This window comes from Oreochromis aureus, linkage group 14, assembly GCF_013358895.1.
Source record: "Oreochromis aureus strain Israel breed Guangdong linkage group 14, ZZ_aureus, whole genome shotgun sequence".
Taxonomy (NCBI): domain Eukaryota; kingdom Metazoa; phylum Chordata; class Actinopteri; order Cichliformes; family Cichlidae; genus Oreochromis; species Oreochromis aureus.
The window spans coordinates 36,603,882-36,626,397 of NC_052955.1; the positions used below are offsets into that span (position 1 = coordinate 36,603,882).

Here is a 22,516-nt window from a genome sequence, read left to right on the forward strand (position 1 = left end):
AACAAAGAGCAGCCTGGCGTAACGGCCCTGCTGCTTTTCTATCTGCCAGTGGTACATACCACACAGGGATGCAGGGGCATGTCCTCCTGTGATGGTTCTTCTCCTTGCTTGTCTTCTTTCTCGGGTTTCTGATGCCTGAGGTATTCACAAAGCAGATAATCGGTTTTTGCCATCTTCCTGATAATACTCATCTTTGTTGTTTCATCCTAGATAGTGGTTCTATCACTCTCCAGTCCTTGGCCTCCTTCTTTCTGCTTAGCATACAAAACAAAAAAGACAAGCTTCGCAAGCCAAGGATTCTCACACCAGTTGTTTTTTCTGCCTATATGGACTAGATTAGCCGAATTTAGATTATTTTTAGGCTGTCAAGAGGAAGTATATGAAATTATAAAATAAGTGTCTGTCTGAAAAAAAAAAAAAAAACCCGTCTAAGCAATAAGCATAGCCATGTATGGACCAATCTTTTCTGGCCAAGGATTTGGCCAGGATTTTCTGGTCTGTTTATTTGAAGATTATTTGAAGTTGCTAGTAGGCTGCCTATTTCAACAGTTTTGTTATACATATTTAATTCAATTCATTTCAAGTCTATTCACAAATCACAAGGAATCTAGATTTGACTCTGGGTTTGTCTTGTAGTACCCTCCTGGCCAGAGTGAATACTGCACAGAATCTAGTTACCTCACAAGGGAAATCTCTGAAGATTTAGGTCCATTGACCAAGGTATTTTAAGTCCTTCATGGACTGCTCCCCTCATTATGTCTTTGTATACCTATAATGCCTACAATGCATTTTTGTGATTAAATGCTCTGGTGGTTCATTCTTACCAGGCAACAGCCTAGTGATAATGAACAATTTAAATTAAATTAAATTGTTAATTGCTAACAAGATACATTTATCTTGTTAACAAAATTATATTCATATTAAAGATCATGTTTAAAACATACCATTTGTGATGGCTGTCTCACTTCACTTTTCTATACTCCTTTCTGGCTGAAGAATTGCCTTTTGCCGAGCTCAAGTCATTATTTATGTTGTTAATGAGATGTTCTAGCATATAAATACAGTCCATTTACAAAATTAATTGTCGTTTGCATTGCATTGTGTTTCATGACATTTTCTATATTTTACAGATTTCTGAGAGAACACATTATATTTACTTGTGATGGCAACGAACAAAAATAGAATTGACCAAGGCCATCCAGTGGACAGAGCTTAACTTTAAAAAAATTAAAGATTTAACAGCTGATGAAGATGTGACTGAAGACAATGTCTTCGTCTGGATTCAGGCATGCTTGGTTATGGGCAGCCTCCCTTTTGATTTGGACACTGATCACCAGATTTGCGACAAAACAGTAGTATTTTACTTCTTTGTAGTTATAAATTCACAAATGACTTCATTGTGTTAGTAATGCTGTCATCATATTGACTGAAAACTGAATAATTACTTCTCTGTATACGCCTAGATATTTCATATACTTGGTACAAAAATATATTTTGACAATGTGCCATCAGTGCATAGAGATTCTGTATTTTATTCATTCAGTCCTCTCAATTAATGAACCGACTGTTCATTAAGAGATTTTTGTTTTGTCACCTAGTTAATTCAAGTCACAAAACCTCCTGAATATTTTTTGGTGCCTATGCCTTCTTTGTGTGCAAATATCTAATAAAAGATCAATAAATAATAACTTAAGTAGGTTAAATTCACAGGTACCTACTTTACTTGAGCTTTTGGCTTCCCTTTTATGCCTCTCTGCTGCTGTTGGACTTTTGTATATAAAAAACAAGTCACCCAGTTGTGCGTAGTACAACTACAATTATTAATTAGTCCAGATTAATTAGTTAATCCATTTCTGATTTGCTTTTTGCTTCTTTTTTTTTTTTAGACAAAAACAAAGAACTAGATTGAGAAACTGCATCTTAGGTCGTAAAATGCCCTTTGTAAAATAAAACCGTATGATATGGTCATTTCATTTTGTTTTGTTTCATTATCGAAAGACTTTGGAGAGAAACAGACAAAAGGCAGTTTTTCAGGCAGAAGAATAAAATTATATGGTTTGAAAATGCCATGTCACTGCTTTCCTCATCCCTTGCACAGATCAATCCACATGTTCATGGCACGACTTTTTTCTCTGGAATATGCTGAGCAAACCTGTATGTAGATGGAGAAGCTTCAGTTTAAGAGATTATTGTTGACATTTCTGTGATTCTTATATGTGATACACTGATTTAATGAGTAAATGTTTATTCTTATTCAAACTGTTTTTGTGCCTTCTTGCAGTTTAGCACTTTGGTTTATGATCTTGCTTGCTAGCCAGTGTTAGCCTAGCTTTTGTATCACCAATGCTCACTGCTGTCTCGCAGCTCATGTTGGTTAAAAAAATTAACCCCACAGCTTTAAAAACCTTATATAAAAGTCTGAGCAAATTTACTGTTGCTAATTTAAAATGGAAAAGTGAGAGTTGCAGCTTCTAGATTGAAGCCGAGATGAAACATTTCCAGAGGGTGCAGCCCTTAGGGGTTCAGGCTTGTTTTCAATTCATATGAACTTTTATAACATATTAACTGTATATTCTTACTCCCTAAATTTATTCAAATTCTTAGTGGCTGCTTTCGAATATCTGTGGCATCTGTTATTGTCAAATCTAACCATACCTAGCAAGCTTTTTTTTATATTTAACTAACATTTATTTTTTATATTTAACTGTTTAATTTCATTTTAAATAATACTAGTATTTGTTAGTTTTAATAGTATTTGTTTTGTTAAGAAACAAGAATATTTTAGATACATGTTTTGTTGTGAAATTCTATAAACTATAAACCAGATTAGTGGGCTGTTTAAGGGTTAAAATCTAATTTGGCTTTATAGCTGAAAATAAAGTAATTTAGATTCTTCAAAAAAAAATTAGTTAAATTCCACAACTGAATCATCAGAAAGATCTTTGGTTTTCCAAAATATTAATAACCATCACTTGTGGTGAGTTGGATCAGGTGGCAGGGGCGCATGACAGACAGACCTAGCACACACAAAAGCAATCTGGGGAGGCTGGGGACATTCAGTCAGAATGGGCAATGTTGAGGCTCCTGCAAGGAGCTCCGGCTGCGAGATGGTTGGTGCTTGTTGTGGTGGTAATCACCATCAAGTTGAAGAGGTGTACTATTGGGATTGGTTAGACATCAGGCGGTGGCTGAGTGTGGAATGGTGGGAATGACAGTGTACAATGTATACTTTATAAATCCTGTAAGAAATTAGTCCTGTGCATTTGCATCCTGTCTTCTTTCTCTCTCCCCAACCGGTCGCAGCAGATGGCCGCCCCTCCCTGAGCCTGGTTCTGCCGGAGGTTTCTTCCTGTTAAAAGGGAGTTTTTCCTTCCCTCTGTTGCCAAAGTGCTTGCTCATAGGGGGTCATATGATTGTTGGGGGTTTTTTTCTCTGTATGTATTACTGTAGGGTCTACCTTACAATATAAAGCACCTTGAGGCGACTGTTGTTGTGATTTGGGGCTATATAAATAAAACTGAATTGAATTGAATTGAACCCATTGACTCAGTGAAGCAGTGGGCAGCCACCAAGAGAAGGTAGAGAAGGTACTTTGCTCAGGGGTACCTCAGGGTAGCCGTTCAGTGGATTTGAACTCCCGACCTTTACCTACATCCCCCCTCCAAATCTGTGGCCATGGTCCTCAGACGAAAAGGATGGAGTGCCTACTCTGCCCTGGTTGGAGGACTTTCGGTATCGCAGGGTCTTGTTCAAGAGTGAGGAACGAGAGGTCGACAGATGGATGTTGCCGCAGCTGCAGTGATGTGGACGCTATACCAGTCTGTCGTGGTGAAGCGCAATTCAAGAGGGGTATAGTAGAGCTGCTACTCGTCCACATTGAAAGAAGCAAGTTAAGGGACCATAATTGTTATATCAAATTTACAGTATTTTTTGGTAATAGTGTAGTAATGCAGCTAGTTTGTCTAACTTGAGATCTGTTCTATAGGAAATGCAGAAATATTTTTTTTAAGAAGCCAAATAAGTTTGTGTTCTAAATTCAATTCAATTTTATTTAAGAAGAACTTCACTCACCTCTTTTCCCTTCATACGCCACTACTATATTCGTAAATATCAAGCTCTCTTTCTCCCATAGTGTCTTTTTTTTAAATTAAACTTTCTTTCTCTCACAGTGTGTCTTTTGTTCTGTGTCTCTTCTCTTTCCCTTCAATCCCCAACTGGTCACAATGAGTGCCTGGCCTTCTGTGAACCTGGCTCTGCCAGATGTTTTTTCCTGTTAGAAAGGAGTGTGATTATTGGGATTTATAGTGCACTGAGGGAACTGTTGTGAATTGTGCTATATAAATACAACTGGATTTAACTGAATGACAACAACACATAAATGTTTGGGGAACTGGCAAACCATTACTGGACTTTTTGAGAAGAATGTTGTCCCATTCTTGTCTGATATAAGGCAATGCTGCTCAACAGTCCTGGGTTGTCTTTGTCATATTTTTTGTTTCATGATGCATCAGATAGTTTCAGCTAGTGCAATGTCTGGACTGCAGGCAGGCCTGTGTAGTATGGCTTCTAGCAGTCAATAACATGATTCTATATCCAAAACATGTTATTGACCTGTTTGCAATGTATCTAATCAGATGCAAAGTAATGCCCTAGTTGTTTTTTATTACCACTTACTTTTCCAGTGTTTTTCTAACACTATGAATTTTTCTGAGACATGTTGCTGGCATCAAATTCAAAGTGAGCAAATTGTTTTCTCAAATTGGTACATTGGTGCTCTATTGTGAGTTATCAGGGTTTTTTTTTTGTTTTTTTTTTTGTTTTTTTTTAACTAATATTTTACACAGTATGCTCAACAATCAGACCTATGAACAATAACTTGGTGACAGACACTCCCATGGATGGATCTGTAGCAATTTGGATTTCATTAACTTGCCCACGGACATTTGGATATTAGGACTGGGGGAGCCAGGATAAAACCACTGACTAGCATAGACCCCACTTTAATCAAAATCGAGTTTACATCTTGGGAAGTTTACAAATATATATGCGGTAAAAATGTCCTTTTTAGAATTAACTTGTTGGATTTCACTCAGTGGAGCTGTAATAATGAACAGTACTGAAATGTAACCCAACTGATAGAGTGAATAAATGAAATATTAAATTTAAAAAAAGTTTTAAAAAAATTAAACATTATCGTTCAATGATTACGCATAAACTCTTCAAGGCTCTGGGTTTACAGAGGCATTCTGTAAACCCCATTTCAAAGTTAATCGTAAAGTCATATCAAATGCCTATATATGGAAAAATATACACAATGGGCAGAAATAAAGACAAATTCTGAAACCCAGCTTTAATACTAGGAGGGGTCAGCCCTAATGATTACAGATCTATGGATGATGACAACAACTTGCAAATGTCCAATGCTACAACCACATACAGTGCATTACAACTTGCAAAGAAGAGAAAATGCTTCTCAAATGATAGTTTTTCTTTATGAGAAGCTTTTGTTTGTTATCACAAGGTTTAATACCTCTTTGTATCAAATCAAGTCCCTGACACTGAGCTTTGAATGCAACCATCATGGTCAGAACATCTAACAGTCATGTAACCCTTGGCTACTGGTAGGTTTTGTATTACAAACAGAGTGCAAGAAAGGTCTGTCGGAAGATGTATGTGTAGGGGCAGCATATTTTATTATTTCAGTACAAAAGCATGAATGGACATTCAAGTTTTTTGTTTTTTTTTTGTTTTTTTATTTCATCCCCACATGAAATCAGAAATGTGTGGAGGTAAACAATGCCAAGTTATTGAGCTCAAGAGGTAGAGACCAACATGGTGAATTCTTAATATACATATTCACAGTGTTGCCGTGACAAAATAATTAAAAATAATAACAAAAATGCTTTTTTCCTTAGACATATCTACAACTCTGCTGTACACACAAGTTATCGTTAAGATGACTGCATTTCTTTGAATTGTTACAGGATTTTCTGTCCACATCCTAGTTGCAGGGTAAAAATCAAGAAAATATATATACATTTGTATGCAAGTTTTTAAAAAAAATTGACTTCACAGCCTTAGAAATGTATAGGCTAATACAATTCGTATACAGTGTTTTTTTGTGTGTGGGTTTTTTGGTTTTTTTTGTACGTTGTTGTAGATTTGCTTCTCTATATAACATATATATACATAGTTATATTCTGAGGTGTGAAAAGAATGCATACCATAGGACACAAGAACAGAAATTGATAACAAGTCTAAAAATATATTAAATAAATTACGTCAAAACTTTTTTTTCTCCTGAAGACAGTGTACACACATGAGAAAGAGCAGGGGCACATATCTGCGCTGGATTACCATTTAGGGAAAAACATGTAGAAAAGACCATGTCATTTTTGAGATGCTCATGTGCTACTTTTCTCCTGTTTGAGAAGAGCTGCTCAGTACAATTCTTGAAGAATGTCTATAGTATGTGATGACAGATTCAAGTAGAAAGAACAAAGCTAAAACAATATATACTGCTGGTTTAACTGCCTGTTTACACCAGTTCAGTTACTTTGTATTTAAATAGGTTCTGATTGGTCCTTCTAATGAAAAAGGTCTACAAGCTTTCTTCTCATCTGAAGAAAGCTACTTTAGCTCACTTTTTACCTATGATTTTAGTTCTTTAAATATGTATTTCCCAGTCTAAGTCTGATTCTTCCATTGCTGTTCCATTCCAACAATCTACATGTGATAACACACAAACAGTTTTAGCTTTGCTTTGGCTAACCAACAGCCACCCAAAAAGTCAGTGGCTCAAAAAAAAACAAAAAACATTTTAATTATTTTTCTGCACATTTTCTTTTTACTGTATTGACCCAATTTATATATATGTATCCATGCCATTTCTGACATGAAGTCTCTGAAATGTATTTTGCATGTTGTCATTGTATTGTCACCAGACTTTGTCTAGTTGTCTTATTGCAGACTTGCTTCAGACAACAGCCTACTGATGACAATGACAATTTCTTGCCTGCAAAAACTTTTTTAAAAAGTGTCAATGTGTCCATTAACTGTTAAAGTTAATTACATAACAGTATTTACCCTCTGCCCTTTTTCTTCTTGCTGGAGGGTTAGGATGCTAAAAGGTAGGATAAAAAATGTGGCTCACGTGGCTTTGGTTAGATTAGCTTACAGTCTCACTTGTGAGACTTGTGAGCTGCTAATGTCCCCACAGAAAAGCTATACTTTTAATGTGCTCATGGAAAACAACGAATGGCCAAGTCCACTTAAATAGGACCCAGACTATAAAGAACCATAAACACCAGGACTTGCATCAGCTCTGTTTCAGTGCAGAAAGTGTACAGTACACAGTAAGTCCAGCAAAGATTACAGAGGACAATGGAAACCTGATATATTTCAGCTCAGTGCAAGCTTCTAGGGTATTTTTAATAAGAAATAATTCTCTTCAGACTCTTTTGGAAAAAAAAATAGCTCACCTTGACTGAGAATGTTCAAGAGGGGAACTTTAGGAGGCACATATGTAGATAAAACACATTCCTTCATTATACAACACTTTTTCAGTCAGTCTGATGGGACTTCTTAAATTATATGTGATTACTAAACTCATTATAAGTAGTATAATGTGGTTGGTCAAACAAGGGGGTAGAAATATTACTGTAGAATTGTTTGTTCTTGTATCATTACAGTTGCTTGTGTATGCATCAGAGGAGTTTATTTTATTGTCTAGTCTAAAAGCACGGTTTTAGGCTAATTCCTTCTTAAAGTTATTTCTTATTCATTAAAAAGCTTGTCTTCATGAAGGATGCAAGTGAGCATTCACCAACGCCACCAAAATGATCTTTTCATATATAATTTTAACTGCAGATTCCATTTAATTTTGCAGAGAAATTAAACGGAACTGAACACTTTACTCAAGTTCATGTTACCAATCAGAAATGGCATGTTGCTGATGGATGATAGGATGTCTGACTCTCTCCATGATAAGTGGGGAAGGTTCACAAATTCAGACAGGCTTATTGTCATTACCTTCTTTAGGCCTCATGTACAAACATTTGTGTTCATTCATCTGTAAGATGATGTGCAAAATATGAAATATGGCCACTAACCATGTGGCATAAACTTATTTACTATTTTGGAAGTGTGACAGTCATGGTGCAAGGTGACAATGTAGGCTCAACACCTACATTGCCTTACATTGGGCTAAGGCCCTATTTACACAGGGCAAGAGACCAGTTTACGTACAATGATAAAAGAAAAGGTGTTCCTTGACTGATCGTGAGACATTGGAGGTTGACAGCAGTCCCTAGGAAAATGATCACTGAAGGCCCAAGGGAAAAATGTGCATTCCCCAAAAACTTAATGATTGCTTTGGTCACTGTGATGTGATATAGTTTTTGAATGGACGTGACAGACTTCTAGAAACACTTTCCACCTACTGTCTGCACTGCAGTGAAACCAGAAAAGTGCAACACAAACTGGAAAGGAGGCTTTTTTGTCTTCAAAGTAAATATTTGCCTTTTGAAAAACAATGGCTACAGTATTGAAGCACAACTATTACTGTGAAACTGAACCTTTAGGGAGTAGTTGTAGCTCAGGAGGTAGAGTAGGTTATCAATTACTCAAAATTACTCTGTTTCTTACTGCTCCAGCCTGTATAACAAAGTATCCCTGGGCAAGATGCTAAATCCCAAGCTGCCACTGATGTATTCACTGGACGAATAAGTGTGACTGTTAGATTGTCACATAGACAAAGTATAGAAAAAAATACTTGTGACTGCCAGTGCTACCTGTCAGCCTCCTAGTAGATAAACCTGTGGTAACAATTTCAAAATCCTATGTAGCCTTATTTTAAAGTAATCGCATTTACAAGATTTTCAAAAAAAACTGAGAACCAAACTCATCACGGATTTTTTTAAATAGCTGCATCTATCAATTTTAAACTCCTATGTCAACTCATTCTCGAGTTATCACATTCACAAACTTGTAAGTCCACACCACCGGCCCGGGCCAGTGACGACAATAAACCATCTGCCTTTTTTAAGGCTGAGGGGTAAAAAGTGCTTTTCTGAATGGGTCTAAATGAGTGTAAATAGGTGAGTGGTGCATGCTGAGCTTTGAGTGTCTGAATAGAGTAGAAAAGCATTACATAAGATTGAACCAGTCCATTTACCAACCTTATCCATCTCCAGTTTACATCACACTTTCAAGTTGTACTACTGCTCAGCTAGTAGTAAGCAAGTATTTACAGACAAATATCAGAAACTACAGGCAACCGCAGCAATTTGCTAGCAACCAAAACAATCAGTGGGAAGGTACAGCATTTTCTTGGTAACATATTTAACCCAGGAGGAGCCATGAAACTCTAGAGACCGCTGTCATCTAGTCACTAGCAACTGGCTGTTGTATACATCCAATATGGCTGACAACTCTTGGGCAGTGTGTGAATGAAAAAACCTTAATATGCGAATGGAAAACTTATACATAACTGATACATAAACATTATCAGTAATAATGACTTTCCTGTAAGCATTTTACATTTTTACATTTTAAATATTTCAATGGATTTTCTGTGAAAACTACAGATAGTTTCAAATTCCATACATCCCATGCTGTATGTTTTGTAAGTAAATTACAAAAAGTGAACTAATTCCACATTGAAGGATGCTATGAGAAGATGATGAGTAATTAATCAGTAAATATTTGGTCTAAATTGGCTGTGTGACAAGCTATCATAATTTTGATGTGCTGGAACAACACATAAGTAAAACAAAAAAACTTGCACAACATAAATAGATGGATCATATAGTTACCTCTATTTAAAGCCAAATCTATCCATGCTTGGCTGTTCCCTGTGTTTTCAATAGAGCTATTTAGAATATGTTGGTCTTAGGTTTTAATCTTTTTAATGTTAATTAGGCAAAAACGCTAACTTTAGCCCTTTTGTCCAAAATCAATTAGCACTCCTTCAGTCAAAAGAATGAATACATGAAAACTGTCAAATACGCAGTGGGCCCACAAGGCAACATTTTTTTTTAATACAAATGATTAAAAATAAATAAAACGATAATGATACAGAGAGCAAATTTGTAGAAATTCTAAAATATGGGCAATTTTCAGTTGCTGATAATAATAGCATTACAATTGATTGTCAGAATCAAAAGTGTGGTTGGAAATAATCCAGAAATGACAGAAATGAAGGGTGTAAAGTAGCCTAGTTTTCTAAATTAATAGGATGATGATTGCAGAATTTTGAATTTGTAAAATACACATTTTATATATAATTTGTGCACAAACACAAACACACACATATATATATATGTGTGTTTGTGTATGTGTGTGTTCTCAGTTTCTTTAGAAAAATTCTGCACAATGCATTGTACAGAGCTTTTCTGTCATTTATTTCCATTTAAACAATCTAACACAACATCATAAAGCAATTATCAGTGGATCTTTCTTCTTTCATTCCATTTTTCAGCATAAGCCCAGCAGACCTGTGAGTCATGCTCTCCAGTGAAATGCTACACAGATGATAGAAGACACTGAGACCCTTTCTTGTTCCCAGTTTAGCAGCTTGTCAGTCGGGAAAAATAATGACACAAAACAGTAGCTATTCCCACACCAGCGGAGATGGAGGCATTTCAGAGGGCTGAGCCACTGTGGAGCTGTTCAAAAAAAGGGCATTAAGTGAATGCAGTTAATATTAACAATATTTAGTTAAGATTAAAACATTTGTTAGTTGGACAGAAGTATTCCACAAAGGTTTAATACAACCAACATTAACTGCTAGAGCTAATGACAGTAGCAATACTGCTTAGAGGAGCCACATGCATGCTGCTTTACACTGGAGTGTTCCTGATCTTCTCACTATGATGTCTGACTCTTTCCATGATAAGTGGGGAAGGTTTACAAATTCAGACGGCCTTATCGTTATTACCTTCTTTAGGCCTCATGTACAAACACTGGTGTTCATTCGTCTGTAAAATGATGCGCATAATACGAAATATGGGCACTAACCATGTGACATTTACTTACTTGCTATTTTGAAAGTGTGACAGTCATAGCGGCCTCACTGGAAATGGCTTGATTACGCAGGAAAAAGATCTTTTTCAGATTGTATGTGAGTGTGTGTGTATGTGTGTGCTCATCCAGGTTTTTATGACATTGGCAGTGTGTTTGGGATCCTTGCAAAGCTTAAAAATAAGTCATTGCCATATGGTAGTGTATGGTGGATCAAAAGCTGACTGTACTTTTCTGTGGTCAAGATCCCCAGCAGCACAGGCTGATATGCAGCCCCAAATCATGACCAAGTCAGATTTCTGTATACACTCACTGTATCCCTCTCCTGACATTCTCTGCATACTGATGACAATTTTAAGCATAAATTTCAAATTTGGATTCATTCACAAGACCTGTTATCCCTGATTTTAAGTACAGTTCTTGTGTAATTTGGCATACTTTAGCCTTTTCTCCCTAAAATGTCTTCTTGACAGCCACTAGGAGTATTTCTGTTGTAGATTAAGGGAACAACAGACGCATCTATCAGGCCCTGTGTTCCTGTATTGTTCATCTGCTGTAGATAATGTTTTTTTTTCCCCATTTGGTAACAGTTTGCTAGTAACTAAGTGTCTAACACTGATTCATCCGTTGGGTTAGGTGCCTTTTTATTACTTTAATGATTCAGTCAGTCAGGTCACTTAACACTGACCTAATAAGCAAAAGAAACATGCCTCCAAAATGTTCAGGTACAAGAACTGGCCTGAAAATTGGTCAAAAAAAGCAACCAATGTCCAGAGAAACCCTTTAGAAAGACCTTCAGCAAGTCTATAGAACTGTTGCTCAAGAGAAAAAAAACTCTGGCTCCCAGAAAGCAGGGTGGATCAAGACTTTTGCACAGTACACTATCTATAACTTATGTACACAATATTTAGTAGTAATGTGTTTCATGCTGCCAATAATTACCAAGTCTCCTACCTGATGAAGCTTTTGAAAGCAGCAGATTGAGGATTAATGCAGAGTGGTACTCTACTGCCTTTTTGCTGTTCCAAAATGAATTGATGGATAATTTCTGTAAGAGAAACATATCATCATTTATTATTAATGATCCTAAGGCAAAGCCATTGTCAAGGTTTTTTAAATACATTTCCCATGTTTACATAAAGATGTTTTCTTTTCTTTATTATCTTTCTGCAGTCTTGTCACCACAGTGTTACCACTCAAAGAAAAGAAAATGATTGCCTCAGCACTGGTATTGAAGTAGAAGAAATAAAACAGGATGCAAAGAAATCGAGGAGTTTCTAAGTTTTATCCTGAATGTCTAATATTTCAAGCTGTAGCAGCATGTCCCTCTTTAAATGTGGGAATCTCTGAGCTCCTGCACTGATATATCATCACAATATCAGTAAAGACATCATTTAAATTCACGGCACACTACAAGCCTAAGGCTAGATTTGCATTATTGTAGGGTCTTTACAATACTAAGCACCTTGCGGTGACTGGTGCGATTTGTCAATACAGTTGAACTGAAAATGATCTCCATCGTTAATATGACAGTTGAGTTAAAATGTTTCAAAGGAAGAAGCAGACTTTAAATTTTTAACCCAAGTGTCTGTCATTTCTATTGCAGTTTTTCTCAATTGTTTACACACAATTACTTGTACTTCAGACATAATGACTACAACATGTAACTGATGCACCAACCCCCAAACCAATTCTGCTAAACTACAAGCACAATTAATTCCACAATTACACTCAAATTGCAGTTTTAAAACACACTTTTTTCAAAACACACTCAATACACACAATTCTCTGCATTTGGCACAATTTTCATGAAGAAAATCGCTTACACAATAAACACCCTGTCATTCAAAATTGTAAACTCAGTTGCCCTACTTTGCATACTCATCACATTGCTAAACACCTTTCACACATAATTGCAATTAAGAAATCAGAGCTTTATAAAAGGGCAACAGGTGAGCTCTTCTGTTTTGGAGCAATGGATGCCAACATTGGAAAAAGAGGCAGAGCCAGAGGAGTGAGAGTGAGAGGAGAAGGATGCGGAGGACGAGGACGACGAAGGCCAAGGAACGTAATCGCTGATGAGATCAAAGCCACTTTGGTTGACCATTTGGTCAACCATGGTCTAACAATGAGGGAGGACGTCTTTTGTCTCCTGAACAGGAGAAAGAAATCATAAACCCAGTTCTAGAAAATAACGCCATAACAGTACAGCAAATACAAAGAAAAATAATAGAAGACAACAACATACTGCAAAATATTGATAGGGTCATCTTATCAACACTGGACCGTGTCTTGCACAGAAATAATCTGAGGATAAATCAGCTCTACAGGGTGCCATTTGAACGCAATTCAGAAAGAGTCAAAGAATTGCAATACAACTATGTGCAAGTAAGTCCCACACAATCCCACAACTGATGCATACTCTCAACACTATATAAATTACAGTATTGTACAGTAGTCATACTCTAATTATGCTTCAGAATAGTGACCACTCCAAGTCTGTATTTACGTATCATGTGTGTTTCAGAGTCTGTAACTGGTTCACTGCCCACCCACGCTTTTTAGTTGTTTATCTCCCTCCATATTCTCCATTCCTCAATCCTATTGAGAAATGGAGGTATGTGCAACTTTGAGTTGGTTGGGATGAACACTGTGTACATTGTTTTTGTGGGAAAAATACAGTAAAATATATTTGGTACCGTGTATGTGTGTGTTTTGTATACAAACATTCTGAAATCTTTTGCAATGCACTTATGTAGGCCTCTGTACCGTCTGTAGTAAGTGTAACACTGAACAAAAAAGGTTTACATTAAGTCATTATGATGACTGGAGACGAAGTGTTCATAGTGTTTTACATTACGAACAAGTGTTCAACTGGTTCTTATAAAATGTCTATTCATGTGATGGTTTGTGTGTGTCATTTGAAAACAAAATGCCATTTTGGCAAGAAATTACATTGTTTTGAATGTAGAGTTTCATTTTGCAGGAGAATTGAAAGGTTTTGCCGGTTGTGTGTGTGTTTTTTGGATTTGTGTGTAGAGTTCTGACAATATGAGGGATGCTTTCAGGAAATGTGTGTAAACAATTGGGAGAAACTGTAACTTATTTTCATTTATTGAAGCCAGGGCTGCAGGGTTTATTTTTGTCTATGTTTAAGTGCATTGCAAATAAAAACATAAAGAGCAAACAAATTTACCTTTGACTTGTCTTACAGAGCTCAGATTCTTCTCAAAGCCATCATCAAACTTGGTGTTAGTGATGGGCTCAAAGTCACTGGTGTACACACGACCAGAGGATGTGGTATAGCAGCATTTGCACATGCACGTGTGGTAGCGAAGTCGACCCTCGTCTAGATAAGGATGAGCCAGGGCATCTTTGGCTGAAATCCTCTTTGACTGGAGACCAGGTACACAAGTTAAATGTGTTAAATTTTAAACTGTTACTCTTCAAATAGAGGCAAGAAACAATAAATAAAGGACTTGTGTGAAAATCATTGAATGGCCCTTTTAGAAAAGGCACAGATAAAACTGTCACATCCCTACTGGACTGTGAGAACACTAATACTACCTCTAATACACTTGCATGACCATATCCTTTTCTAAAAGGAGACTGTGTGTAGCCACAGTAACCTGGTTTCATCAGTGTCAAGGATGGGTTTGATGAAACCAGAGAATGATGGAAATTATAGCATCAGTGATGGCATGAACTCATTAAGGATGCTCCTGCTTTGAAAGCTCAAATAATTGACGTGGTCTTTCATTATTATGGTTTAACTATGTTTATTATTCCCAAAAAGTTGATTCTGTTCATCTGGACATAGCATTTTCATTGAGAGAAACATTTTGTCACTTATCGAAGTGACTTCTTCAGTCTCACCAGACAGCAGATTTTCCCCATCCTGCAGGTTGAATCAACTTTTTGGGATTTCCTTACCTGACTAATTGAGTATACATTAAGACATATGTTTATTATTGTACACAAGCTGCTTAGTGAAAGGGATTCATTTACAAAACATAATGTAAATCAATATATATCAGAATGCCTCACCGGATCAAACACCAGCATCCTGCAGAGAAGGTGCACTGCTTCGTGGGTTGCTTGGCTGGACAGTGTGTACAGAACAGGAAGGGATGGCTGTAGACCAAACATCACACCATTTAAAATGTTGCCCTCTCTTTCAGCTTCTGGTACATCTTACATTCATATGTTTCTTACAAGTCCAAGGGGAAGAAGTGAACAACAAGCCAACAGTACAATTTTAGATTTAACAACAATGTTACTAATACATTTTCCAGTTTATTGTGTATAGCAAGTTCACATTTATTAGGATTCAGTGTTAATCCACATGCCTTTATTTTTTTTTAATTATTGGAACTTTATTTTATCTTTTAGAAATATTGTTGCATGTGCTAACTGACTTATGATAACATCTGCATCCAAAACGTTTCTTAATGTCATCACATTTTTTAAGGCTTTTTAAAGAACTTCTGCTTCATTAGGCATGGCAGAACAGAGGATTTCTAACAATACAAATAGAATATTTAAATGTGCGCAACATTCTGAAAAAGCAGCAGCTTTCCAGCTCAGCTGAGGGTGAAATATACCAACAAAACAAAAAGTTAACACACAATGATGGAAGCCAATAAAGACATGTCCAGTAGAGGCTATGCTGTGAAAGTTGTTAAAGAAATGGCCCTGGAGTAACTAAAGCAGCTGAGCTGGAGCAAGGTGGGCTGAGGACTGAGGAGCGGTGCGGTGAACAAGAAGCAGGACTCCAGCTGCAAAGAAAAATTCAGAGCCTTCAAAAGGGAATCTCCTACAACCTTGGGAAACTGACATTTACCAACTCTGTTTTTGATACTTAAGACTATTATATTTGCTGCATAATAAATACTAAAGTAAGGTTTCTTGTGGGTACTTCCTACAGTGACTGATGAAGCTGCGTTTGGAGGTGAAGCAGGGTTTACCCCAGAAACGTGTACCTTGGAAGCTCGGACCTCTGTTTGGTTTTTCTTTTTGATGTTAACTTTTTCATAGGTTCTATTTTAAGTGTTTACAAGGGTGAGTGGGGAGCCCATTAAACTGTGTATAATAACTATAAGACTATAATTTAGATGAATAGCAGGTTAATGAAACAGGTAACAATCAACATTAATGGCTTACATAGTCCAGTGAAAAGGTGGAAAGTTTAAAAGAGACAAAGCCCAAATTGTTTTAATGCAGGAAACACATCTAGCTCAGGATCAGGCAAAACTGAAGAACCTGGGTCTTAAACATATTCTTCCCACAGATCGGGGAGGCGAAGAGGGGTGGCGATCTTGTTATCTGGAGCTCTGAATTATGACCATATTGTTGTATAAATAGAAGAAAGGGAGATAAATAATGTTAATGGGTAAGACTGAAGGCACTATGACCAGTTTCTTAAACATGTACACTATTGGTCAAAAGTTTTAGAACACCTCAATTTTTCCAGTTCTTTATTGCAATTCAAGTCATTTGAAATGTTGAAATGAAATGTCATGTAGTTTTATATCAGAAACCCAACAAGGTGAAGTATATGTTGACCCTGTTTTCATTGAACAGAGTATGAAAGCGGGGATTGGTCGGGTTGGATGCGAGGCAGAATATAGTTGAAAGTGTGAGAATTGAAGAATTGAAAGCAAATCACATTTGTGTGGTTGACACTTATCTGTGGAAACCACAGCTGTGTCATTGTGTAAACTGTCTAACAGCATTTCTGTTAATTCAAATCAAACAATTCATTAAAAAAAAAAAACAGAAAAAACTATACAGGTCTTCTGAAGCTAAACGGTTAACTGCCAGAGGTTAAAAAAAGGTAAGGTTACCTAAAACTGAAAAATAATGTACAGGGTGAGCCATTTATATGGATACACCGTAATAAAATGGGAATGGTTGGTGATATTAAAGTCCTGTTTGTGACACATTAGTATATGTGAGGGGGCAAACTCCTCAAGATGGGTGGTGACCATGGTGGCCATTTAGAAGTCGACCATCTTGGATGCAACTTTTGTTTTTTCAATAGGAAGAGGGCCATGTGGCACATCAAACTTATTGGTAATGTCACAAGAAAAACAATGGTGTGCTTGGTTTTAACGTAACTTTATTCTTTCATGAGTTATTCACAAGTTTCTGACCACTTATAAAATGTGTTCAATGTGCTGCCCATTGTGTTGGATTGTCAATGCAACCCTCTTCTCCCACTCTTCACACACTGATAGCAACACCGCAGGAGAAGTGCCAGCACAGGCATCCAGTATCCGTAGTTTCAGGTGCTGCACTTCTCTCATCATATCTTTTTGATGGATTTCCACACAGACCTGAAAATTTCCATGAGTGTTCAACAAAGCCTGCTGTCTCTTACGGTGAAAGAATGATATCGATACTCCAAATAGATTTAGAGTTAGAAAGCGTTGTTCGCTTTGCCTCTACTCAGTTATGGTGCATTAGAAGTCAAATATCTTCAATAATTCAGATTTTAATGATAAATTGTCAACACTGTAAGATTCCCCCATCTCTTCTGAACAAAACGGTGTAAGAATGACTGTTCTAGCCCCTACGGTTAGGAAATTATAGCCATTTGTTTGAGGGAAATCCTCACTATGAGAAATAAACTGCAAAAATCCTGTCTCTGTGCTGCGTGTGTGTAAAAACAGGTGCACCTGTTTTGGCGGGAAAAAGTACACAGCCTCTCTGATTGGTGGATTCAAATTTAGCAGCTCCCAGGCTGCTTGACTGACCTAGAAACTTGATTTTCTCTCCCTGTGTGTGTGTGTGTGTGTGTGTGTATGAGTGTGTGTGACAAAGAGAGAGAGAGAAAGAGAGGGCGAGAGAGAGCCTTTTTATGGGAGCATCTTATTGTATGATTTAAATTCAATATATTTAGACTGGTTGACTGAATTTGATCCTGTGTGTCTCTCTGTACATGTGTGTTTCCATATGTGTCCATATTTGTGATTGTGTGACTGTTATACTTTTTTTTGCTGATTTTTTTTTTCATTTAACAATTACATTTGAGTGACCCTTAGCATGTTCAGCATTTTTTCAGCTGTTCATTTTGCTTTTCCAATTTTTCTATTTAAGTTATTACTATTGTAAGGACTGTAATATTCAAATTTACATATTGGGGCATTCATGGCTTCTAAGACAACCAATCATATCTGAGGCCTGGCACATTCAAATTTGCATATTGGGACCTTCGTGGCTTCTAAGCCAACCAATCATCTATGTCATATATCTCTAATAGTTCATATTTTTATTTTAAATGGTCAACATTTCAAGATTCCCCCATGTCTTCTGAATAAAACGGTCTAAGAATGACTGTTTTTGCCCCTACGGTTAGGAATTTATGGCTGTTTGTTTGAGGGGAGTCCTCACTATGAGAAATACACTGCAAAAATCCTGTCTCTCTTTGTTCTGCGTGTGTAAAAGCCTGCACTTAGTGCACCAGTTTTGGCGGGAAAAAGCACACAGCCTCTCTGATTGGTGGATTCAAATTGAGAAGCTCACAGCTGTTTGACTGACCTAGAAACATGCTGTTAACAGCCCCTATTCACTTTCTGCTGCTGCTGTGTGTGTGTGTGTGTGTGTGTGTGTGTGTGTGTGTGTGTGTGTGACACACACACACACACACACACACAAAAGACCCTTTTAGGGCAGCATCTCATTGTTGGATAAAATATGATATATTCAGACTGGTTGACTGGCATAGACCCATTCTGTGTCTCTCTCTCTGTACATTTTTGTATCCATATTTGATTTTGTGTGTATCTGTTGATTTCTATATCCATATTTGATTTTGCATGTATCTGTTGGCTGTTCTTATTTGTTTTTTCCTAAATGTATTTTTATTTTATTTTTTTTCAGAGGTAAACAAAATGAGTTTTGAGCAAACTTAACCATGTTCCTTTTTATTCAGCTTGTCATTTTACCTTCCCAATATTTTCACTTAAGTTATTACTATTCTGCTCAATCATATTATCTGTTCTAAATCATTGTTATTAAGCTATATTGTAGGATTTCTGCTAAATCATAGTATTTCTACTATATTTTTCTTTCTAAATATAGCATTTCTGCTATAGAATAGTATTTCTGCTATGTTATAATATTTGTGCTAAACTGGAGTATTTTTGCTAAAACATAGTATTTATATAAAATTACAATATTCATAGTATATTACAGTGTCTCTGGTAAATCATAGCATTTCTTCTATGTTGTACTGTTTTTCTAAATCATAGTATTTCTGTAATGTTCAAGAATGTTTGGCTAAATATATTCTTTCTGTTATCTTATACTATTTCTCCTAAATTCTTGTATTTTTGAGAAGTTATCGTGTTTCTGCTAAGTTACAATATTTCTGCTAAGTTCTGCTATGCTATTGTATTTCTGCCAAGTATTATGTTTCCTCTAAGATATTACAGTTCTGCTAAGTTACTACATTTTAGCAAAGTTCCTTTGCTTCTGCAAAGTTTTTACAATTTCTGCAACATTTCAGCTTTTTCAGCTAGTTTCAGCAGACAGCTTCAGCTGTAAAGCATCCACACTGCATTTTCGCAGGAAATGCAAATTTTTCTAGTTGTGTGGAAGCCCTTTATTGTTTTCCTGTTTCTCTTTATTGTGTGGATGCCCTAAAGGGCTTCCACACAATTGTTTTCCTGTTTCTCTTTATTGTGTGGATGCCCTAAAAGGGCTTCCACACTATTGAGTTCCTGTTTCTCTTTATTGTGTGGATGCCCTAAAGGGCTTCCACACTATTGAGTTCCTGTTTCTCTTTATTCTTTATTCCACTATATTCCAGTTGCTTCCGTACACTTTTTGGCACTTATCTACTCCCTCAGTTTTCAGCCGATTTTCTCCGTTCAAACTCTAAACTGTTCTGCTCTTTCTGCTAATGCCGGCTATGACTTTTGGTGTTTATTACTGTTATACTTTTTAAATATTACACTTTTTCCTTTAATTTGTCCCATTGAAATGAATGGAAAACTTCCACAATTCTGCTAAAACTTGCTTGTCTTTGAAACTTAACTACTTTGTCATACTTTCACCTAGAAACTCCATTCAAACTTTAAAATGTTCTCAGATTATTGGGCTATTCCTGTCTGATTCAGCTTTTTCAGATCTTCTACCGTTTTAATCTTATCTCTCTTTAAGTTTTCAGTTGCAAAATTGAGATTTTTCAGAAAATACATGCGTTGCTATGGTTGCTATGCAATTAAGTCAGAGTGAGTGCTGGTCCGTTCTGAATTTTCTCTTCATGTCTGAACAACTTCTTGCTACTCACTCAATTTCCACTCAACCCCCACAAATTATACATCAAAACGTAGGTATTTTTGCTGGCTTTCAGAAAATGTCACTATCTTTATTGTGGGATTTACCGTTTTTTCGCAATTTGCCTCGGAGTGACACAAGCTCTCAATACTCCCCATTCAAAGTCTATGGGGAGGTTTTGAAATTCAGAGCTGAAATTCTGAAACGGGAGGCATTTTAAAATCGCCATATCTCTTTAACAAAGCAAAGTTAGGACATGAGGCTTGTGCCAATATATCTTCAGAAACTGCTGACACTCACAGTGGAAGCAGTTTTTACAATTATCTTACCGTTGAGCAATGAATTACGTTTGTTTGAGGGTGGAAATCTGTCCTTCTCTCAGTCTTCAAACTCTGGAAATGAAGCCGTTTCTTCTCTCGTCATATCTCCGCGACGGAGGTAGAACGAGCTATGAAAATCGCAGTGAAAGTACACCAAAGTCCGCTGATTCACCCAGTACAAGAATTATGCTTCTATCCCACCTAGTTTTTGAGTTACACGACGTTTTGTAACTCCAAAAAGCGGCGTTTTCGCCTCTCACCGCGATCTATTTTCTGACTGCCCAAGTATCTGTCTTTCAGACCGCCGCCCCGTTCCAGGTGGCGCAATCAGTAATGACACGGCTCTGCAGCTCAAAGGTCGTGGGATCAATCCCACCTTGGTCCACGTTTTTTTTTTTTTTCACTACAAATTTATACACTATCACAGACCGGTAATTTATATTGCTAATCTATAACAATTCTGCAAAGTTTTATGATTTTAGCAGCTTTTCTAATATGGACCTCAGATTCTTGTTAACGCTCCATGGCAGAAACAAGTACACAGCCTGATGAAGCAGACTGAGGCAGTACCTCTGATTGGTGAATTTGAGCAGAACCAGGTTGTTCTTTCATTTCATTTCTTTATTTATTTCACACATGGTTCAACAGTGTTTCTTTTTCTACATACAGAACCTTCTGCCTCTTTTCAGCAGAAATTCTGCTCATTCACCTCATCTCTTGTGTTGGAGTGCCCTCTTGTGGCGCCTTTTGGGTAGTGCCTTAGTGAACACTGCAAAGAAGTGGTATCAGACTGGTTTGTAGTGGAGGAATTTGTTGCCAGTTTCTTTCATCTTTAATCCGTATTCATGTTGTAATGTAGTAGTACCACAATATGGCAGAAACACTATGTTTTGGCACAAATACTTTGATTTAGTATACTTTAGCTTTTTCAGCTTCTTCACCCCTTTTCAGCAAAATTTTCATTTTTTTCACCCCTTTTCAGTACAAATTCCAGCTTTTTTGGCTGTATTCAGAAAAAAGACAACTCTTTTGAGCAGAAACTCTGCTGATTCATCTCTTTTCAGCGCAAGTTTCTGCTTCTTTGCCTCTTTTCTGCAGAAATTCTGCTGATTCATCTCTTTTCAGCGCAAGTTTTATGATTTTAGCAGCTTTTCTAATATGGACCTCAGATTCTTGTTAACGCTCCATGGCAGAAATACATACAAGTACCCACCTGATGAAGCAGACAGAGGCAGTACCTCTGATTGGTGAATTTGAGCAGAAACAGGTTGTTTTGCCTCTTTTCAGCAGAAAGTTTGCGTTTTCACCTCTTATCAGCACAAATGTCAGCCACTTCTGCTGTTTTTATCAGAATTTTCAGCTTTTTCACCTTTTTTCAGTTATGTGAGAACCAGTTTTACTCAATGAGTAGCTACTGTGATTGCTTCTTTCCGTCTTTTCAGCAGAAATTCTGCTGATTATCTCTTTTCAGCGCAATATTCTTCTTTCCATCTTTTCTGCAGAAATTCTGCTGATTCACCTCTTTTCTGCAAATTTTTCAGCTTTTCACTTCTTCTCAGCACAAAACTCAGCAGCCTCTGCTCATTTAGCAAAATTGTCAGTTTCTCCATCTCTTGTGTTTGTCGGAACAAGTTTAGTTCAGTGAGATGAGTAGCTGCCTTGAGAACAGAAGGGCCAGGTTCAAATCCTGGTCATGGGGTTTGAACACCTGTTTTCAGCACAAATCTTAACTTTTTAGCTGTTTTAAGCAGAAACCTGTTTTACGCAGAGAAACCTTTTCAACTCAATTTCAGCTTTTTCACCCCTTTCCAGCAAAATTTTCAGTTTCCCAGCTTTTTCAGCTATTTTCAGCAAAAACATCTTTTCAGCAGAAATTCTGCTGATTCACC

At 36.9% G+C, this 22,516-nt stretch overlaps 2 protein-coding genes across 4 annotated transcripts in view; one reads left to right on the forward strand and one right to left on the reverse strand.

The window, feature by feature from the left end:
* LOC120443675 (Na(+)/H(+) exchange regulatory cofactor NHE-RF3-like) overlaps positions 1-22,516 on the forward strand; it is a 182,452-nt gene that overhangs the window by 55,343 nt on the left and 104,593 nt on the right. Inside the window, exons 11-12 of one of the 3 annotated variants that reach the window (XM_039622900.1) lie at positions 637-720; positions 1,131-2,247. The exons of 1 other annotated variant lie outside the window; for it this stretch is intronic. In XM_039622900.1, the coding sequence (XP_039478834.1) occupies positions 637-720; positions 1,131-1,163 (117 nt within the window). In that variant the 3' untranslated portion in view covers positions 1,164-2,247. Of the gene's footprint in view, positions 1-636; positions 721-1,130; positions 2,248-22,516 lie in introns of those variants that run through there. One more of the 3 variants, XR_005615586.1, reaches the window with a different exon arrangement.
* The window catches only part of nlk2 (nemo-like kinase, type 2), a 226,176-nt gene continuing 208,985 nt past the window's right edge, over positions 5,326-22,516 (reverse strand). The window contains exons 8-11 of the mRNA XM_039622899.1: positions 15,070-15,156; positions 14,219-14,417; positions 11,977-12,070; positions 5,326-10,667 (exon numbers count right to left, since the gene is read on the reverse strand). Of these exons, the coding sequence (XP_039478833.1) occupies positions 10,613-10,667; positions 11,977-12,070; positions 14,219-14,417; positions 15,070-15,156 (435 nt within the window). The 3' untranslated portion in view covers positions 5,326-10,612. The remainder of the gene's footprint in view (positions 10,668-11,976; positions 12,071-14,218; positions 14,418-15,069; positions 15,157-22,516) is intronic.